Source organism: Pomacea canaliculata, linkage group LG5 (genome assembly GCF_003073045.1).
Source record: "Pomacea canaliculata isolate SZHN2017 linkage group LG5, ASM307304v1, whole genome shotgun sequence".
In the NCBI taxonomy this organism is placed as follows: Eukaryota; Metazoa; Mollusca; class Gastropoda; order Architaenioglossa; family Ampullariidae; genus Pomacea; species Pomacea canaliculata.
In genome coordinates, this window is record NC_037594.1 from 32,690,659 (window position 1) to 32,709,590 (window position 18,932).

General features: G+C 46.6%; 2 protein-coding genes across 6 annotated transcripts in view; one reads left to right on the plus strand and one right to left on the minus strand.

The window, feature by feature from the left end:
• LOC112563883 (uncharacterized protein C20orf194-like) overlaps positions 1–18,932 on the minus strand; it is a 63,369-nt gene that overhangs the window by 20,356 nt on the left and 24,081 nt on the right. Inside the window, exons 14-15 of the mRNA XM_025238317.1 lie at positions 3,402–3,440; positions 1,444–1,489 (exon numbers count right to left, since the gene is read on the minus strand). Of these exons, the coding sequence (XP_025094102.1) occupies positions 1,444–1,489; positions 3,402–3,440 (85 nt within the window). The remainder of the gene's footprint in view (positions 1–1,443; positions 1,490–3,401; positions 3,441–18,932) is intronic.
• Positions 10,935–18,675, plus strand: LOC112563885 (FMRFamide receptor-like). 5 transcript variants are annotated; one of them, XM_025238321.1, is made up of 2 exons: positions 10,935–12,069; positions 15,994–18,675. In XM_025238321.1, the coding sequence occupies exon 2, from the start codon at positions 16,032–16,034 to the stop codon at positions 17,109–17,111; it is 1,080 nt and encodes a 359-aa protein (XP_025094106.1). In that variant the 5' UTR covers positions 10,935–12,069; positions 15,994–16,031; the 3' UTR covers positions 17,112–18,675. The 5 variants fall into 5 exon arrangements, with proteins under 5 accessions (XP_025094106.1, XP_025094107.1, XP_025094108.1 ...); XM_025238322.1 differs by lacking the exon at positions 10,935–12,069 and adding an exon at positions 13,093–14,457; XM_025238323.1 differs by lacking the exon at positions 10,935–12,069 and adding an exon at positions 13,093–14,452 and having other exon boundaries at positions 15,998–18,675.

Here is an 18,932-nt window from a genome sequence, read left to right on the forward strand (position 1 = left end):
TAGGAGAACAGACGATAGTGCACGAGTAAAGAAGTCGATGGTGGTTAGGTGGCGGATACGGAGGAGGAGAGTGTAAAGGGTGGATACTTAGTCTGACCAGCATTCCATTGACCTAATGACCTAATCACTCAATGTAGTGGCGCCTGATGGTGTAGTCGTCAAAACACTCGCTTGTCATCCCTGCAGTGAGTGGCTCAAGGGTCAGACTACAGAATGAATTCTATAAGTATGAAAAGCATTGTATAGCTGTAGAGAGTAATTTAGATGAAAACTCTCCTCTTGGCGCCCCATAGCTACCGACCTCACACATTTGTATGTTAGGGATGGAAATGTGTCGCTTCTGTAAGCTTGCAGACTATATCAGCCTTCTTTGTACAGGCTTCAGGCTCTTCCATTCTAAACAAGAGTATAACAGTCTTTTACAGAGTATAACAGTCTTTTACAACTTCCAGCAGTCTTCGTGAAAATTAATCAGGCAGTAATCCTTTGCTCCCATCTTCTTCACTCGGTCGTCGAGTGCAAGAAATTTCCTCTCACCTAATTCCACCGCCACCACCGGCGGCCACGAACTTTCACGAGAGAATAGTACGAGATTCGCCTGTGGGTGAGACAAATATCTGTCAATCCAAGCAGACTTGTTGTACTGTGCGAAAAGTACACGGTCGCAAACAAGTGTCCGATGAAGGGAGATGTTCCACTCCAAAATACCAGCCTTACAGGCAAACATCTGTATTTGTAGTAACGATTGCCCCCTTACTGAACTTATGACCTCAGCCACATCGTCCATCAGCCTTCGTGGAAAACATGTCTGTCCTCTGCAGCATTCGTCTGGAACACTTCTCTGGTCCTGTCGTCCCTCGTAGTCGGTCTGTGAGCTTTTCCCCATTAGAAGTCGAGCGTAATCATCAGATGAATTTCCTGTTAAACTGTGATCATCATGTGTCACTTGCTAAAGCTGTAATTAAGCCAGCCACGTGATCATGTTACAGCTGCAATCATCAGCGCACGCGTTCATATTCTTTGCCAATGACAGTAAATTTCGACTGGAACATTCCAGTGAATCGAATGGAATATGTAATAAAGAGTATGTGGAACCGCCTGTTTACAAAAATCTTTGCCTGGAATGGATCAGACAGCGCTGAAGCTGGGTGGTTACGGTCTAGCAGCCAGGTGCACTACCAACATCCTTGTCTGAGTATTCACCTGCCAACAGAGCTGCTCCTTTAACACCCGGCAAGCGGTGATTGTGTACCCAGCCCCTGGCCCTCTGTAGACACAGGTTCATGGCGGGATATAGCTTGAGATATACCTCCATCGCACTTAAACGAATTCTTTGTTGCTGATGATCACTTTTATTTAACTTCCTCTCGCCAAATGTGAGCACCATCCAGTCTGGAATAAACACTTGGTATTGGGGTTACTTCTGAATGTGGTGGTTCTTACCTCAGCTCTGCTCTTTTGCTCGCCGCGTCTTGACTGCCTCCACCACCTGTAACAATTTGAAACAGAATTAATCCTGACCTTGTTTGTTCACAAGGTAGACTGTCTGAGAGATGTACTCCCCAGGACCTACCTCCCTCCCATCCCCGAGTCAGTCTTCCGTTTTGTTTGTCCTGATAATGTCAGCAGAAGTCGAATCAGTCGCCGCTTTTGTGTTGTCTCCGTGGTCAGCAATAGTATGGACTAGAATTCGATCGAGTGTATGGGTTAATAATTATAAGAAAAGCATTTGTTTAGCTAGTTGTTGAAAATGTAAACGGTTTGGCTGCCAGACAATGTGACAAAAACACAAAAAGACAAAATGAACTGTGACCCCTGACACATGGCGTCCTCGAGGACGGAATTGGAGACTGAGAGACACGTGTACAAGTTTCACAGCCTCGACAGTCCAGTACAGGCGGCAGTGTGCTTTGACAAGTTTCATTTTAAAAAAAGGCTTTATTCTATCACAAAATATTTCTGATCCGTTAAACACATTTTCCAGATATGTGCATGACTGGAGTGGGTTTCAATCAGGCCTGTGTCAGTTCTTTTATGTCGGGACAAGACTCGTCAGCCACTCCTTTCACTGTTGTTATGTTTGATTGATATGGAGGGCCACACCAGACAGCTGACGCTCACACAAGGCCAGACAGCGCCAGAAGAGATGTGACGAATTGATGAAAAGAGCAAAGGTCAATGAGAAGTGGGAAATAAGCAAACACTGGCGGGAGGCTGCGGGTAGTCTGCTCTGAAGTTTCATGTCGCGCTCTCAGTTTTATAATGCGTTTTACGAGGCGCATCCCAACTGCAGGTCCCACGTGCACACCTCCCACTGGTGCTGCTGCTGCTGAGGAGCAAGATCGATGTTGGAGGCTGCTTCACCAATAAACACGTGCGATGGCGCCGCTTGACCGCGCGCATTGTTGTCACTCGTCTTTACTAACAGTGCTCTCGTCACGTGACTCAGCTGCACGCTCTTCCTCTTCCCTCTTCCTTGTGGACTCTGGAGAAAACATTGCACTCGTGTTTCACCACACGTTTTCTCCAGCTCGTGTCTACGATCACACGATAATGGCCCTTGAGCAAAACACTGTTTCACGTCCAACGGCTGCTTGTGATGAGATACAGAAAACAGGAAGATGAAAGAAAAGACCCATAATAAGGTCGGAGATGATGGGGGGTGGACGACAGGCATTTTGATGACCCGACGTCCATTGACATCTGATGGTCTGATGGTCTGATGGTGTGCTCTCACCTGATTGTTTGTTTACTTTAAAACTGCACTCTCGTCTGCAAATGAGATCAGAAAGGTAAAGGCCGCTGAAGACACCACACAAGAAGGTGGATCTTGTAGTCTGTCACGTGAGTCCAGACACGCAATCTTGTCGCAGGCACAGCTTGGTTGCATGAGCCTTTTTCCATCTTCCACGTAAATTTTCCCATATAGCCCATTTACCCTTCAACATTTACGGGACCTCTGTACATGGAAGGAGATAAGAAGATTGATGAAGACCGGCTGAGGTATTACAGCCATTCCTTCCACTGCAGTCAAAGCTTAACGATGGAGGGAGCCAGCTGTAAGCCCGAACATTATGTGAAGATCGGGGGGCACACACCTCACCCTTGAACCATAGCTTAATCCCCAGTAAGCCTGGGTATCTTTACCCCTCACATACTCAAAAGTATGTGTTTAAGACACCATAAGTTCAGGGGGCACAGCACCAACAAAAATGGAATAGGATCAGAAAAATGAGTTCCGTGCTTTGTGTCTTGATCATCTATGTGTTGAAGAATGACAGAATTAATGTTCACTTAAAAAAAACAAAACAGTTCACTGAAGATTACTTTAGAGAATTGTAAAAATCTAGAGGATAATGGAGGCAGAAAAATTGTGAGAGAATTTTAGATGTGAAACTTACTGCTGGTAGCTTTCCGCTCGTTGGCAGGATCGTCATCATCTGTAACAAACAGGCAACGGACCGTAAAATGAACCCGGATAACGAAGTTCAATAAAAACTGCAGTGCCAATCCTCCTTTTAATCTAGCAATTACCCCTTCAAGACCAAACATTAAAGCGATTACATCATGCCTGTTAATTATTGTCATTTTCTCTGGCACAGAATTAGAAAGGTTCTATCCTGTCTTTGAATAAAATTCCATCCTTCATGAATCTCTAGAAGAGCGGAAACGTTTCCGCGAGGAATTGATGACAGTCGTAAATCATGACAGCACATGGTGGAAAAGATTGTAAATAAAGTGGACCTCATTCAGAACGAAAAGAAAATGAAAGACGAGCTTCAGAGAGGAAGCCACCCGTCAGACAATGAAGATGAAGGTATGGAGCGCGTGACACGGATGCCAGCAGCAAGGTCCAGTTGCTCTACTGACCATCAGTAGGATGGTTCTTGAAGACCCACAAGTATTAAATTTATTTGACCCAACTTTGTACCTATAGCTAGTCAAACTGTTTAAATATTAAGTCCAGGGTCTTTCTAGGAAAAGGCAGACTGGCAACAGCTAGGACCTTGTAATCAGGAATGAAGCATGCGGCCAAACTTGGTGGCCGAGGTGACCTGTGCTGTTTAGACACTCATTGCATGCTAGCTTGGCATCATGTATAATCAGTCATTTCGGCTCATCAGATAAGTCTCCTCATCCTGTCAAGCGGCTGTCCTGTAAGATCATGCCCTGCAGTGTGAAGACCTGTGCCCTAGAATGCATCACATTGTCCCCCCATGAAAAATGCAAGACCTTGAGTGCCCCACTGATGAGACTGGCAACAACGGGCCGCGAACTCGAGGTTTCAATGTAATCTCGTGTAATGAACACTGCACTTACCTGAGCCAGTCTAAGCGAGGAACTGGTGATCAAATGTTAAATAAGGTATTACCGAGGTCCTAGGACCAAGTGCTAAATAACTGTTGATGTCGATTAAGTGTTAAGGTATCGACGACCATGTGTTAATTAATGTAATGACGATCAAGTCAACCAAGTGTTGTCTAAGATGATGACGACCAGGTACTAAGGTACTGATGATCAGGTGCTAATTGAGAGTGCTAATCAAGGGCTGAAGCCTGAGTATCGCAGCGATTGCGAAGCAGATTGAGAAAAATGTTGCAAGATTTAGCACTGCTACAGTGATTTGCGCTCACCTTCAGCCACGTGACCACAGACGCTAGTGAGACGAACGCCACCTACAAACCTTTCACCCTTGTCTCCCGTGATCCTCTAAAAGCCCATTTTGGTCCCGCCATTGTCTACTGATATAGCATCAGCATTGATTGAAATGTTACCTCGAGACTCACTAATCCTGCAGGTACATAAAGAAGTAACTTTATATCCGACAGACACAATAACCAAGACTAAGGAATGAAATACCTGCAGGCATTACAGACCACCAAACGACAAGGCAAACATCGAAGGCGGTGTAACGATGATTTCTGCAGGATGTCCTTTTCCAAGTTGCACGCTGTCTTTCGATCATGAACACCCGTGAAATGGTTCTGTCGCCCATTTCTTGAGGTCGATGGCTTCTGATTAAAACACTGCCTGCACTTGGAGCACACGAGAGACGACATCAAACACTGCCAGAACTTTTATTATTCCGTTAAGAAGGCGCTGTGGTCAGAGAGAAGCTGATAAAGACGAGGACATCAAAGGCTGAAATGTCATTACAGAGAGAAGCTGCGTGCGCAGCAATACAAGGAAAGCGCCTTCTCGCTCTTAATCAGCAGCTCACCTGCCCCCACTCCCCCCTACCTGCAGGTCCATCTAAAGCCCCCGTGTTCCCCGTGCGTAGAAAGGAGAGTACGAACCGGAGCTTGTGTCTACTTGTATCCACGCGCATGCGCGATGTGACTTATCTTGCCCCTTCCACATTCAATCCTGCTGCTCGACATCTAGTCCAGATCGTTTTTTAAAAGGTCCACAGAGGTGTGGGAAGTGAAAAAACTTCAACAATAGGTAAATGGATAGATGTATGGGATGTGGATAGACGTGCGGGATGTGGAGAAAACCCTCGACAAAGGGCACGTTTCCTTCAAGCCACGTCTGCGATGCAACCATGGGATAAAAGGGAAAGACTGGAGTGGCTGGACAAGAAAAACCACTTGGTGAGAGTTAAGGCACAGGCCGGGTACAGTGCGGTAAACATGAAGTGGGATGGCGCGGCAAATGGCCGTTGGGCGAGATGGCACACACGTGCACGTGCCGGGCGTCTGACGTGTGTCCACTTCCACCCTTTTAAGCTTCAAAGACAGTGCTGATCAATGGGTTGGAGTCGCATCCAATGAAGCTAGTAAGTACACGCGGCCAATATGTTGTCTGATGGCATTAAACTAAACTATCTTTTCTCTCCTACTGGGTGCTGATTTCCTCATTACCCTTTGTAAGCAGCGGCCATTTTAGTCGCGCAGCCTTGGAGAAACCCACAAGTTATTTTGTCATGGTAATGCGTGGGCAAATAGTGGCTCTGCAGGTCAGGAGATGGCGAAGGAATGTGCTTTATGATGGTAATGCTACAGACCCGGACCTAGGGACAATTGCTAGCTGGACATTGATCTCTAAAGCTACGGCAGCATTCCTCCCACAGCCATGCAAAGAGGGAGAGGGGCGAGTCAACGCGGGTGGGAGGGAGAGAGAACTTCTCCGATCTTTACAGTTGCCCTTTGCCCTTTGAAAATACACGGCCTCCATTTGACTTATCGGCTTCTCCCGCGTAGGTCTTCAAGTGTGGCACTTCCATTCAGCCAGTGCCAGAGTACAGGAGGCCTGACTCCGGACGGACAAGCCAGCGCGCGTGTCTTTGCGTGCGTGTGTGTGGTGCACGTGCATCATCTTGGCTTTTCTCGCTCATTATTCCCCATTCACGTCCTTCTGTCACTCCCCCACCCTTCTTCTTGACACATCCTTATGTTGTTCTGTTTGTCCAGCTGATTGTCGATAAATGATGTTTACCGCTTGTGAGAGGTCTGCATCGGCCTGTCATTGACTGCAGACGGCTAGACTACCACAAGAATGGAAGAAAGGCGCTAAAAGGGTTGGCAACATGACTTTCTCCACAAGACGTGAAGCGGAAGATGAAAAGGAGAACGCCGATGGACCTGGACAACTGTCTTAATGAAAACCATCAGCCTATGGTGGTGTCAAGGGCGTCTGCACCCATTCTCTGATGCTAAGTGTTATTGTGTCTCGCACAGACACGCGCTCGCGCATCCACTAGTATGGCGCCTCGTCTGATGGAGGGATGCTCGGATGCTTCATGACTGCAGACGGACATCAGCTCACCTGGTCATCAACCAGGAACAATGATCAGACTGGAGTCCAACAGCAATAAACTGTAAGTGGTCCATTGGAAATCGCAAGAATGGGAACCAATGGCAGTCAGCAAAGAAGATCGCATGTATCTGCAGGATGTCAGAACGCACAAGTCGATGATGACCTCGCAAACATCTGTTACAGCTTAATATTGAAATCTTCCCTTATCACTCCTATTCCTAGTTACCACGCCACCATACTGTCGTTTCTTCTCCTCTCTGCGCATATTCATGAAGGATAAATGCTTTCGAGATGAGAAGCACCTTAAAAACGGCTTTGTGAGTCCAGGCCTCCTACTTTGTAAGCAAATGACATGACGACGCCTGCAGTACTTGTGTACATAGTGATGTTTATTCCAAGCATTGATGCTGAGCAGGGTTCATGCCTTCAGTGGACAGTTCACAACACCACCAAGTTTCAGAACAACCCAGTATATTAGACAACTTCTTCAAACGAAATGGCGCTCACCACAAACCCCAAGCTCCGGTGGCAGACCAACGGTTTCCGCTCAACTGATTCACAATCACGTCAGATGCTGACGTCAGCTCCGTGGCAGACTTGTCATCTTTTCCTCACATCAGCACCTTGCCCTACAAACGACTTCTCTGACGTCACACCCCTGGCCAACCGTGCTGTTCTGAAGGGAGGAGAGACAGGGAGCTACCTACAAACAACTGTTTTACAACTAGAGCAACAGAACAGACTATTTGTTCACTGCCAGATGACATGACAGTTTGCACCGAAGTCAACAAATGGGGAAACGGTTTAAAATCAAAGTACTATTTTAAACCGAATTACTTCTAGCAGAAGGTGCAATGACACTTTTAGTTTGTCACAAACATCTGTAGCATGTCTCCGTGTCCGCGAACATGACACGTGACGGAGATGCCGCCAGTCCCAGCTTGTCAACATCATGTGACAGAAGTGCACCAGTCACAGCTTGTCAACATCATGTGACAGAAGTGCACCAGTCACAGCTTGTCAACATCATGTGACAGAAGTGCACCAGTCACAGCTTGTCAACATCATGTGACAGAAGTGCACCAGTCCCAGCTTGTCAACATCATGTGACAGAAGTGCACCAGTCCCAGCTTGTCAACATCATGTGACAGAAGTGCACCAGTCCCAGCTTGTCAACATCATGTGACAGAAGTGCACCAGTCACAGCTTGTCAACATCATGTGACAGAAGTGCATCAGTCCCAGCATTCAGCATTGTATGACAGAAGTGCACTCTGTTCCAAATCCGTGTTAATGTGCTACAAGCATGTCTTCATATGTTCATGTAAGAACCTTCTTCCTTGAGGTCGAGAGATATATTCATGTCTTCTAGAATATCCCCCTACCCCGTTTTACCCAATCGCAATGATTGTTAAAAAGAAAGTGCCTATTAATCTCCAAGAATTTCCCTTGTTTTTCAGATGTTGAAACTGACAAGAAAATGTCCGATTTGATGCCATAAATGTTTTGTGTTCGATGACAAAACACAGTGTGTTGTTACAGCAGTATTTTGCATGCGCGGCAGTAAGCATATGTTCAAGAATGGTCTTTGCAGACTGGTGGTATGACAGTATGGCAGTATAGTAATATGGTAGCAATGGTTGAATTTGTACTTTCACCGCTTTTAAGGTGCGGACACACGAGAAGCAAAAAGCGGCTTCGCAAGCTTGGCTTTCATTTTCAGAACGAACGCTGTTTCGGTCTTAAATTGTTTGTGCCTATATTTAGGCCGTCTCGAGTCCCATAGCTCGCTATGGGAGTTAATTAATTCGAACAAATGAACGGTCTGGTCCTCGCTGAGGTTCGCCAGAGGCACTATTGCTTTCACAGCCATGTGGAAACGCGTGGAAAAGTAGAACAGGTTCTAAAGCGCGAAGCAGGCCGCAAGCTAAAGCCAAGCAGGCTTACGAAGCCGCTTTGGGGATAGCTTGCAGTGGTGGTCACACGGCAAGCAGGAAAAGCAGGCTTGCTTCGGAAAAGTTTCGCGCTTTTTGCTTCTCGTGTGTCCGCCGCTTTAGAGTTTTTGAAAGCACAAACACTGGAAGTTTCTGTCACTGTCATCAGCAGGCGATGTGAAGTCAGCCTGCAAATACCTCGCACTGCTGTCTTCTCAATGTTCAATCACACAAGAAGAGGAAGAGGAGGAGGAAGAACTGATATGGCAAAACATCTCAGCCCAAGGCAAACTCACTGAGCTGTACACGATCACGAAACAGTCACCAAGATGTCGAAGGAAGAACAACTCGCTGCGCTGCGGCAGTAAAGGGCGATCACTGCAGACTTAACGGACTCCAGAGAATGAGGAGTAACATCAGGAGAATACTGAGAACATATTAAGAAATATTGAGAATGTTAAGAAATGTTATCATGTGAAGCTGCAAAAAGGTGATCGTCACTTCTAGGTCGCTGCCGAAGTGAGTGAAACATGGCGGAGTGGAATCCAGCCAAGAGAGCCAAACAGTTCGCACTTCATATACATATATACTTAAGTATAAACACTTAATTTTTCAAAATTCTTTCTTGAGCATTCAGCTTGAGTTGTAGACATTAAAAATTTTGGTATTACTGTATTGCAAGAGAAGCTGGTCTCGGCCATGTGACTAGGAGACGACCTCTGGCCGGCCACCGGCTGGACGCCACGCGGTTATCGCACTCAGTGGGATTTGAACACATCAGGAAAGTGGCCTTTAGTTAATTCTCGAGATTCATGTTGTTCCTTGTAATTCCATTAATTGCTCATATAAATGAGTATTTTGAGCGGGACTTACCACTCGGTAAGTTCTTAAAAGCCACGACAGACGTCAGCATCTCTGTGAGTACAAACTTTCCTATAAAGTGAAACATTAAAAAATGAGGTGGATCTCTAAATTAAATAAAGAAAATAATGACCTTAGAAAATAAGAAAATTCTGTTTTGAAAATGTTTATTAAAATACGATGTTTCATAATGCCTAACGACTCGCACTTTCCTAATATGTGTACTAATCCTTCATGTATAGTCTGACATAGCCGAGAAGACAGTTTGTGTACAGTAAAGTCTTCACTGAAAGTCTACGAATAGTCTATGCAGTCTACACACTGTCTACACACAGGCTGCTGTAAGGACTGTAGGTCATAGTGACTAAAGCCACACTCAGACTAATGCCTCGTGAAGACTACTACTTGACCATACATCAGTACACTCCAAGTCAACATCACTTTGGAGGATCGTCCCCCACAGAAAATCGTCTTACGACTTTGCCACATCTTCCCTGACCAACCCTAAGACACAGTAGACTGCAAACATTCAGTGAACCTGATAGAACTCTTTCAAGCCAGACTGGGGGAGGAACTTACCCTCCCAAAATATGCTGATCGGGGAAATCAATGGGTACAGATGAAACCCGCGCCTTAAACTTTCGGCTTCTGGAGCAGAAAACATTAGGAATAATTCGGCGAGGCAGATGCCGAGAGCTTAACAACTCAAGTGATGGCCAGACCTACACCATCCATGGCTCCAGACACGGCCTGCAATAACTACAGCATACACAACAGCGCCATGGGAGGTCGGGGGAAGGTGGGTGAGGGGTCAGGTAGTTGTCAGTAGAACAGAAGGTGTGTCCACCTGATCTACGTGAAGTCAATCATGCGAGCAGCCAGCAACCTCCATGGCTCATCACGTGACGCTCCTCTCGTCGCCTTCTAACAAAATCATCGCCTGCTCCGAGCCTGCTTTATCGCTCCCCCAGCCTTTCACCACATCTACCCTTCACCAAGACACCCAGCCTCACCAACCAACACATCCAGCCCTCCACAACACACCCAGCAGCCCTTCACTACGGTATTTCAATAATACAATGGGATATTTCATTCACAGAATCATTCTTTCGATAATAAATAACGAGAAGAACTGTTCATTCATACTACAGCCGGTGCTTTCTCTCTCTCTCTCTTTTTTTTTTTTTTGGAAGCCTCAGCTATTTCTACTTCCTCCATTATTTATTATTCTTGTTCAACAGTTAATTACACACTATTTATTAAGAATCGGTTAACTACTATTGTTTCAAGTTTTCTCTGATATCTCACATGACTTATCAAAATTCACAATGATTGATGATGAGGTGACAGCGGTGAGAGGAAGCAGCACTGAACGCCAGCTATGACTATGGCTGACAAAGGATGTGCTACAACAACTACTTTCATGACACCAACACACATTGCACTCCCGGGATGTCTCCAGCAATTAGGCAAAATCGTATTTGACAAGAACTTTTTCCTTGAGAATATCTTTACTTTCCCTCTAAAAACAGATAAATGAGAGCTAAGGAAAAAAAAAAGAGAAAATAGACACAAAGCAATAATTTTTAGAAATCTCTCAATTTGTCTATGTCTATTATCTTTTTCTTTATAAATCTTATTATTTATCTACACACACGCACACCATGGAGCGAAAAAGTGCGCGTCTCTATGACATAGCATCATTCTTTAACTAAAACTCGGCATATTCCTTTTTGATCGTCAATACTCGCTTTGTGTGAAGTGCCAGAACCTTAACAAGTAAGAGATGGAATGGGAGCAGGCAGACATAACTTACTGTTGCCTGTTGTATAAACTACAGTCCTTGTGTGCCAGGGAGGGTTTATTTGGAAGATTGCATCGGACGGCACGTGCATGCCTATGCGGGCCTCACTGGTAAGGAAAACATTTTAATGGCGACACAGAGAAACGCTCCTAAACAACGGTGTGTAAACATTTATTTGCAGGCTGCTTCCTGCCAGTCAGAGAACCACCATCAGGCCTGTGTTCATGCGCGTGCTTTTCCGTAGGTGGGTATGTGCTGTGCGAGAACTTCAAGCTCTTCTGCACACGACACCGTATCATCATCGGACCGAAAACGATACATGACGACGACGATGGTGATAATGGTGGTGGTGGCGGCTGTGGTGGTGGTAGAAAGTAGTACGTGGTGGTGTGAAATCACATTAAACACACCGGTGACTGGTTACACCGAGGGCGAGAGCTGCTCACCAGTCGTGAAGGGGCTGACGTGGGGACGTGTGGTGGTGCCAGGCGGGTGGATGACCTGCTGAAAAGGGGCCCGAATGTCAGTGGAGGAGTCACGTATCGATCAGTGGGGTGGCCACGGCCAGACCGGGGTGATGCCAGCCCTGACAACACTTGTTCCGCTGCCCATGATGACGGCTGCCTCCAACACTGGCGACTGGCAACAGCAGCCTGGGGGGACAACGGGAGGAGTTCCAGCGCCCGGGGAGTAGGGCTTCACAGCTGAGAAGGTAAGTGTCACCGCTGCTTTAATTTGATTGAGCAGACGAGCAAAGTGGATTACCCCCGTGATTCTGAATTGTGATGGCGATTTCTCCAGCTCTGACGTCGCTCCGCACTTTTGCCACCTCCGAGGGCTGTGGCGGGCTTCTTAACATCCGGGGACCTTCGACAGCTTTATTACAACTCCGACAAACACCCGGCTTTTTACATTCAATCCGGCAGGCTTTTGTCCTCAATCCTGAAACGCTCATCCGATCTAGTTTTTTTTCAAAACAACAATATCATAAAAAGCTGACATGTCTTCTCCTATCTCACATACTTTTTGCTGTTCCGCTACATAATTCCAGCTTCGCAGAATTCCACTACACAGAAAATACAGTATCAAATGAAGGTCATCTTAGTCATAGGAGCTTCATAATGCCAATGGCAATGTGAGTTTATGCGCACAAAGAAGTGATATCAGTGAAGAGCTGTATAATCAGACGTTGACATTAACAGACATCAGACATGAAATGATTCATGGCGGTCATGGATGGGTGACATAAACATGGGTTATGCTTCTTGTCATTGAAGAGCGGAATGATCCCTCTCAAACATGTTCACCCAGCACGTTCCACACAAGCAGGTCCGGTGACCTGCACACTAGTTTGTTTACAAGTGGTCAGAAAAATTGCCATGTTTCGTGTTGATTTGATGTGGCCGCAAAGATCGCCATATTTAATCCAGTAGCCTTTTGCTTGTTTGTTTGGTTTTTAAATAAAAAAAAATTCTCTGCCAGCCAGAAAACCGTCAAAAATATGGGTGGACAGATAGCGACCAATTCTCAGCTATAAGATTGGTTTACAATGACACAAACGACAACAGACAATCCTCTAGTCTCAATACTATTGCCTTTATTGGTGGTAATGGTGATAATGATGGTGATGATGACGACGATTACGACCAGACATAACAATAATAAATAAAATCATTCAGAAGCACCACTATACAATCAATACAAAACGCCAAAACCAACCCCAAAAACCACCTAAATCATACATCCCATAAACATTCGCACTCGTCTCTATCAAATGTCAAAGGTCAAGTACCAAGTGTTAGCCCCTACGCACCAAGTCTCAAGTATCAAGCGTCGCTGCGGATTAACTGTAAGAATGCAGCTGGAGGTACATGTGTAGTAAACAGTCTTGCTGGCCTCGTCTTCAGCAACACCACAGCTCGCCAAGCATCCAGCAGCAGAATGGTTCCCTCGCTTCCGACAGCATGGCTCGCCTCGACGTTTGTAGCAGCATGGATGCTGGCAAGAATGATACTTGTTTCTGTTGAGGCCAAAGCCAGTACATGCGCTATGTTTTATTGATTTCATTTACTTAAGAAGACAACTGGAGTAGAAGAAAGGTCAGCGATGGCGGAAGAAGCAGCGCCATGCACTTTCTAATAGATAAGTTTCGTTGATTTTTTTTTTCTTCCCCCCTCTCCCCAATCAAGGAAACAAGCGCTCATAGTGGTATCACGTGACCATACTAGAGGCAAGCAGCGAGAGGGGTATAAAATAGATTTTTCTCTAAGAAAAAAAAACCCGCAGCTAGAGTAGTGGATGTATACTCAAAATCGTGTAAAGTCTTTTAAGGAACATAAGAAATGAAGATGCTTTTTCCAATAATCCGAGCGTCTCTCTCTCTCTCACATAGACTTTTCTCAGTCTCCTGCTTCCCCGCCCCCTAACCCCCGGTCCTGTGGGCGCAATCTGAAGCATCACTATAGTATAGGCCGTGCGCTAGAAAACTTCATTGGCAATCAATAGCTCTCCACACGAGATGCCAGGCGGCCCAGAAGGCAGGAGGAAGGCAGCGTGGAAAGAGGCGGCGAGAGCAGGAGGACAGCGGGGAGTTCCACACACACACCACACCAGGTGCCGACTCCTTCAGTCGCTGTGCCGCCATCCTACACTCGGGGGGGACCCTCGTGCTCCGACCAGGCCCCACAGGTCAGGGTAATAGCTTGCCTCGTTTGCAGCGCCAAGCCTCGGATTGTGATCACGTCTGACACCTTTGCTCGTCTGACGCCGCGCACTGACGGCTTGCAGGGAGGATGGGAAGGAAGAGGACAATCCCCTGACCCCACTGGAAATCAGCCGTCCTGGCGTTCTGGGCATCCCCAAGCATTTCTAAAGAAAAGAAGCAAACAAAAAAAAAAAAAAACCTGTTCTGCGATACAAGTTTGTATTCGAAAGTTTCGAGGACTTCCACAACAAGGGAGAAGGTGAGGACTGCGGTTCAGTCACGTGGGACAATCACGTGCCACTCCAGATTCCCAATGTGTCGGACGTGGGAGACTCAACGCCTGTTCCTCCAGCATTTGCTCCTCGCTCATAAGCTACGCGGCATTCAAACCGTAAAGTATTAATTTCTTGCTTTCTTATTGTCACTACCTTTGTTTTGCAGTTTGACATCTCAGCAACTTTTAGTCCACACTACCTTTGCTCCTAAGGAATGTTGATAAGAGACCTAAGAAAAAATAGGATAAAAAGAGACATGGTAGGAAGCCTTGCAGGTCTGAGTTGCTTGATTATACCCTTCTCCTGTCCCTCTACAAAAGGGGACACAACTTTCTTAGAGTGAACATACGGGAACTTTAATGCGTGCTTTAAAAAAAAAAGACAAAAAAAGGTCGGGAATATGCAATACGAACCCTTGTAACCCATCTTAGGTCTTTAGTATTTCTCACAAGAAACAGTCTCAAACGACAAAACTCATTCCTTTACATCCGTTACAACAAATGTCAAGTTGTTTTATTTTAAAATGTTCTGTCGTTAATTACAGCTGGTTTAGTAATGCTCTGATCGTGATGTGATTTTATTAACTTAGTCACTATATTACTGCTGTACTACTACAATACATACGCAAAACTCTACTGGGAAGTAAATAAGATCGACTACAGATTTTTGAAATCTTCCAAATGAGGCTGAGATGTGAGTGGAATCTTAATAGTATCGAAAGTTCCTTAGTCTCCTCCTTGTTCCTGATGACAGCTGCTTACGAAGTAAAAACTATCAATAATCAGTGTCTGTGTCCCTTGTATCTGTGATGACAGCTTTCAACTGTGAACACAGTTCATTTTATTCTGCCTTGTGTTTGACTATGACTAGTGGAGGTAAATATAAAAGTCCAGTGACCAGACAAGATGGCCGCGCAGCTCCTTCACCCCTAACCCTCTTGACTTGTAAGCAAGCAGTTCAGCAGTTCCTGTGAAGAAGCCAACTCTCTAGTGATGCTTAATGTTGTTGAACGATATTCCGATTAAAAAAAAAAAAATACCAGCGGAATAAACATCTGATCTCAGTTTCTGTAGCAATTTTAAATGGAAGGGGAACACGCGGCTCTCTCTCTCGTGTGAGCTAACAGTTGCATCCCCTGAAATCTCCTCGGGTTCTGATTTGAACAGGTTAATTACAGAGTTCGATGCGGGCAGCTTTAGGGGCTGACACAGAAGGGAGCAGAGCACGGATGCCCTCCACATCCGCTAACTGTAAATATCCTTCGGTCCTAGCCAACATCCTGTCATTATGGTCTAGTAGACCATTCTAAATGTCCTTCCATTAGCTAAGTAGGTAGACACAAAATGGCATGATTGTAGTAATAAATAATATACTCTGACCGCACACACAAAGATGTTTTCTGTGTGCAGCAATTTTTAAAATGCAGTCTGACGTCCAACAGATAGAAAAATACCGCATTTCGGAAGATTGTCTCCCTCAACAAACAAATAAAAACTTGTAGTAGCTGAAAAGGAAATCCAAAGAAGAAAACACAAACAAAAACGAACTAGCATTTGCTTTTGATCCCACCCTCCCACCAAAGGAGATTTTCATTTTACGTGCTTTGACTCCTTCAAGCATCTCGATTAAACAAAGATGGCTTGTCCTTTTTTTTCAGGCAGCTTCCTGAACAGAGCTCTAGCCAATGCCGTCAGGATGCGTATCCGTTTTGAGCTGTACCCGGACAACATCTACCCGTACCTGGTGCCGCCCTTGCGCCCCTGCCTCACCCGCCACTCGGCGTGTACGATCGGGCTGGGGCAGGGCAGCGGCAACTCCAGCGTCGACCCCGAGCCGTACTGGACGGAGATCAGCGACTACTTCTCCTTCCTTGCCCTTCCGGTCGTCGTGACCTTTGCCCTGGCTACGCAGGTGACCAGCGTGGTGGTCCTGTGTCAGCAGCACACCCGTGCCTCGCTCGACATCTACCTGCTGGGCCTGTGCCTGGCCTCACTGCTGCTCCTAGCAACCACCTCGGTGTTGGCTGCGCAGCACTACGTGGGCGTGTACGAGGCGTTGATCCGCGCCCAGCCCTACGCCCTCAGCTGCCGAGACTGGTTTTGGTACACCGCCATCTGGCTCATCGTCATGATGGCCTTCGAGCGCGCGCTCACCGTGTCTGCCACGCGCGCCAGCGTGCTGTGCACGCCCACGCAGACGGCGGTGGTGGTGGTCATGGTGTTCTGCGTGGGGCTGGTCAGCGCCCTGCCGCGCTTCTGGGAGTACCACTCGGCCGAGCACTTCGACAAGCGCACCAACGCCACGGCCCTGGCCGCCGTCAAGACGGCGTCCACGGCGACGGCCGAGTACAACACCATGTACTTCTGGTACGTGAAGACCCTCACCATCTTCCTGCCCTACGTCATGATGCTGGTGACTGGCCTGACCCTGGCCCTCCGCACGCGCGGCCCGGCCCTGGCCCGCCGCTACACGGCCGTCAAGCACACCTCGGCCGCAGCCATGGCTCGGCGCATGAAGGAGGAGACGGCGCTGTCCCGCCTGCTGATCCTCCTCATGGCCATGTACGCCGCCTTCTCCACGCCCCTGTGCCTGCTGGAGCTGCTGGCCCGCGTCCTGCCCGCATGGCTCGACTCCGAGACGCGCGTGTTCGCCGCGCTGCACAACCTCTTCACTGTGCTCTTCTTCCTGCACTATGCCCTGCACCTCATCCTGTACTTCTGCTACAGCAAGCACTTCCGCCTAACCCTCCTCGCCCTCTGCTGTTGCTGCTGCTGACGTCACCAGGCGTGTCAGAGCGGATACAGCAGCCGACATATTGCAAGACATGGGGAAGTGATACAAGTTAGTCGTTGTTGAAGACCCGAACATGCTGCGGGGTGTCGACAGGAGCACTCGACAAGACGACGACCACGGCAACGGCCGAGTACAACACCATGTACTCCTGTTACGTGAAGACCCTGACCATCTTGCCGCCCTACATCATGATGCTACTGACTGGCCTGAAGAAGTGGTTAGAGACAAAGTCACTAACACGACTTACAAAAGGAAACACAGAACTCATCGGGACCTCACGCAGAAATGGTAGTGACGAGGTAGCTAACAGGACAGTAGCTAGCTTCTTGCCAGACATGCTACGGGACACCTACAGTATCCAACATGTATTACAGACAGAGAGCGGCCGATTGCATTTATTTAATGCGTTATTGGGAATACCTGAGAGCAATATTCCCTGGAAAGGGACTTTCGCAAGTTGAAATATTAACTTAAACATCTGACATGTTCAGATTTTTGTTCAGGAAGATTTTATCAAAATATTTCCCTCTTACTGCCGGATCTTTTTAACCTCCGGGAAGGGTGGAGATGACAGAAACCTGCTGTTTCCTAAAATAGCCAACACAGAGACAATACTCGTGAGTGGATATTTGTATATCAGGGTAGAAAAGACATTGTATACCCGTATGTTCCACACATTAACACCACCATACAGAAAATCGAGACATTTGTGGATGGACAGCAATTTGGCCATCTGCTCATTTCACTGCCCACTTTCTCGGGAAAACTTCGACCAGCCTCTTTATTAGTGATTATATGGAAAGACCAACAGCGATCCAAACCAAAGATGTAGAAATGGCCTTGTGTTCTGTGGACTACCTCAGCTCTGCTCTCGCCATTTCGATGAATGCAGTCAGCTGGCCAATCCTGCTGTGTGCTGGCTGTTACATCACATCAGCTCTTGGCTCAAGATCCAACTGTAAATGGACAAGTGGCATCTCACTAGACCTTCATCAGAAGCTCATCTGCTGGCTTTTTAAAACGAAGGCCCATCTTCCTTAGCGTGAAAGGGTAGTTTGATGGCCAATAAGGCGATAGTACACTTCCGGTGCACATACATATACGACCAGATTTCGATATTTACAGCAACTTGTTGGTCGTTTTGATTTTGGGTTACAAAGTTACTTTCAGGAGGACCATCGTAGAGCAGCAATCAAATCACAAATGCTGCTGTATCACTGAAACACCTGATGTTGGTGCTCGCAGACCTGGACCCTTGTGATTCTATTGGACAGCAAGGAATTGCACGTGCACGCCGGCAGTTGACAGGTTCACTTTGATCATGCGCTCTCCCTCCGTCCCTGCCTCCCTCCCGTATTCACTGGAAACATCTTAACTCCAGTTCTCCGACTGACGCACCACACAATTTTTGTTGTTAGATGAATAATAGCTCGACTTCCCGTTGCGCTTTTGAAAAGGTTGAAAAGAGATGTATGCCCTAACATAATCTGGACAGTGCTGATGGATGATATGAAAATTACACCAAATAAACGATGACGAGGATGAATAACACTGCTCTTTTGAACTTTATACCTTCCTTCACAAAAATAAGCGGTCTGCCTAGAACTCCTTACTTGCCTGCTTGCCTGTCTGTGTGAACAAACATCGTGTTCTTTGCTACATTTACTTAGCTGCAACACATTACTGATTAATAATTCTTCTTTCACTCACTCATGTCTAACAAAATATCGAGATGCAGTCCATGTCCGCCGCTGAGAAAGGCTTGCCTAGTTTATAGTTATCCAGCTGTCATCTAACGACAGC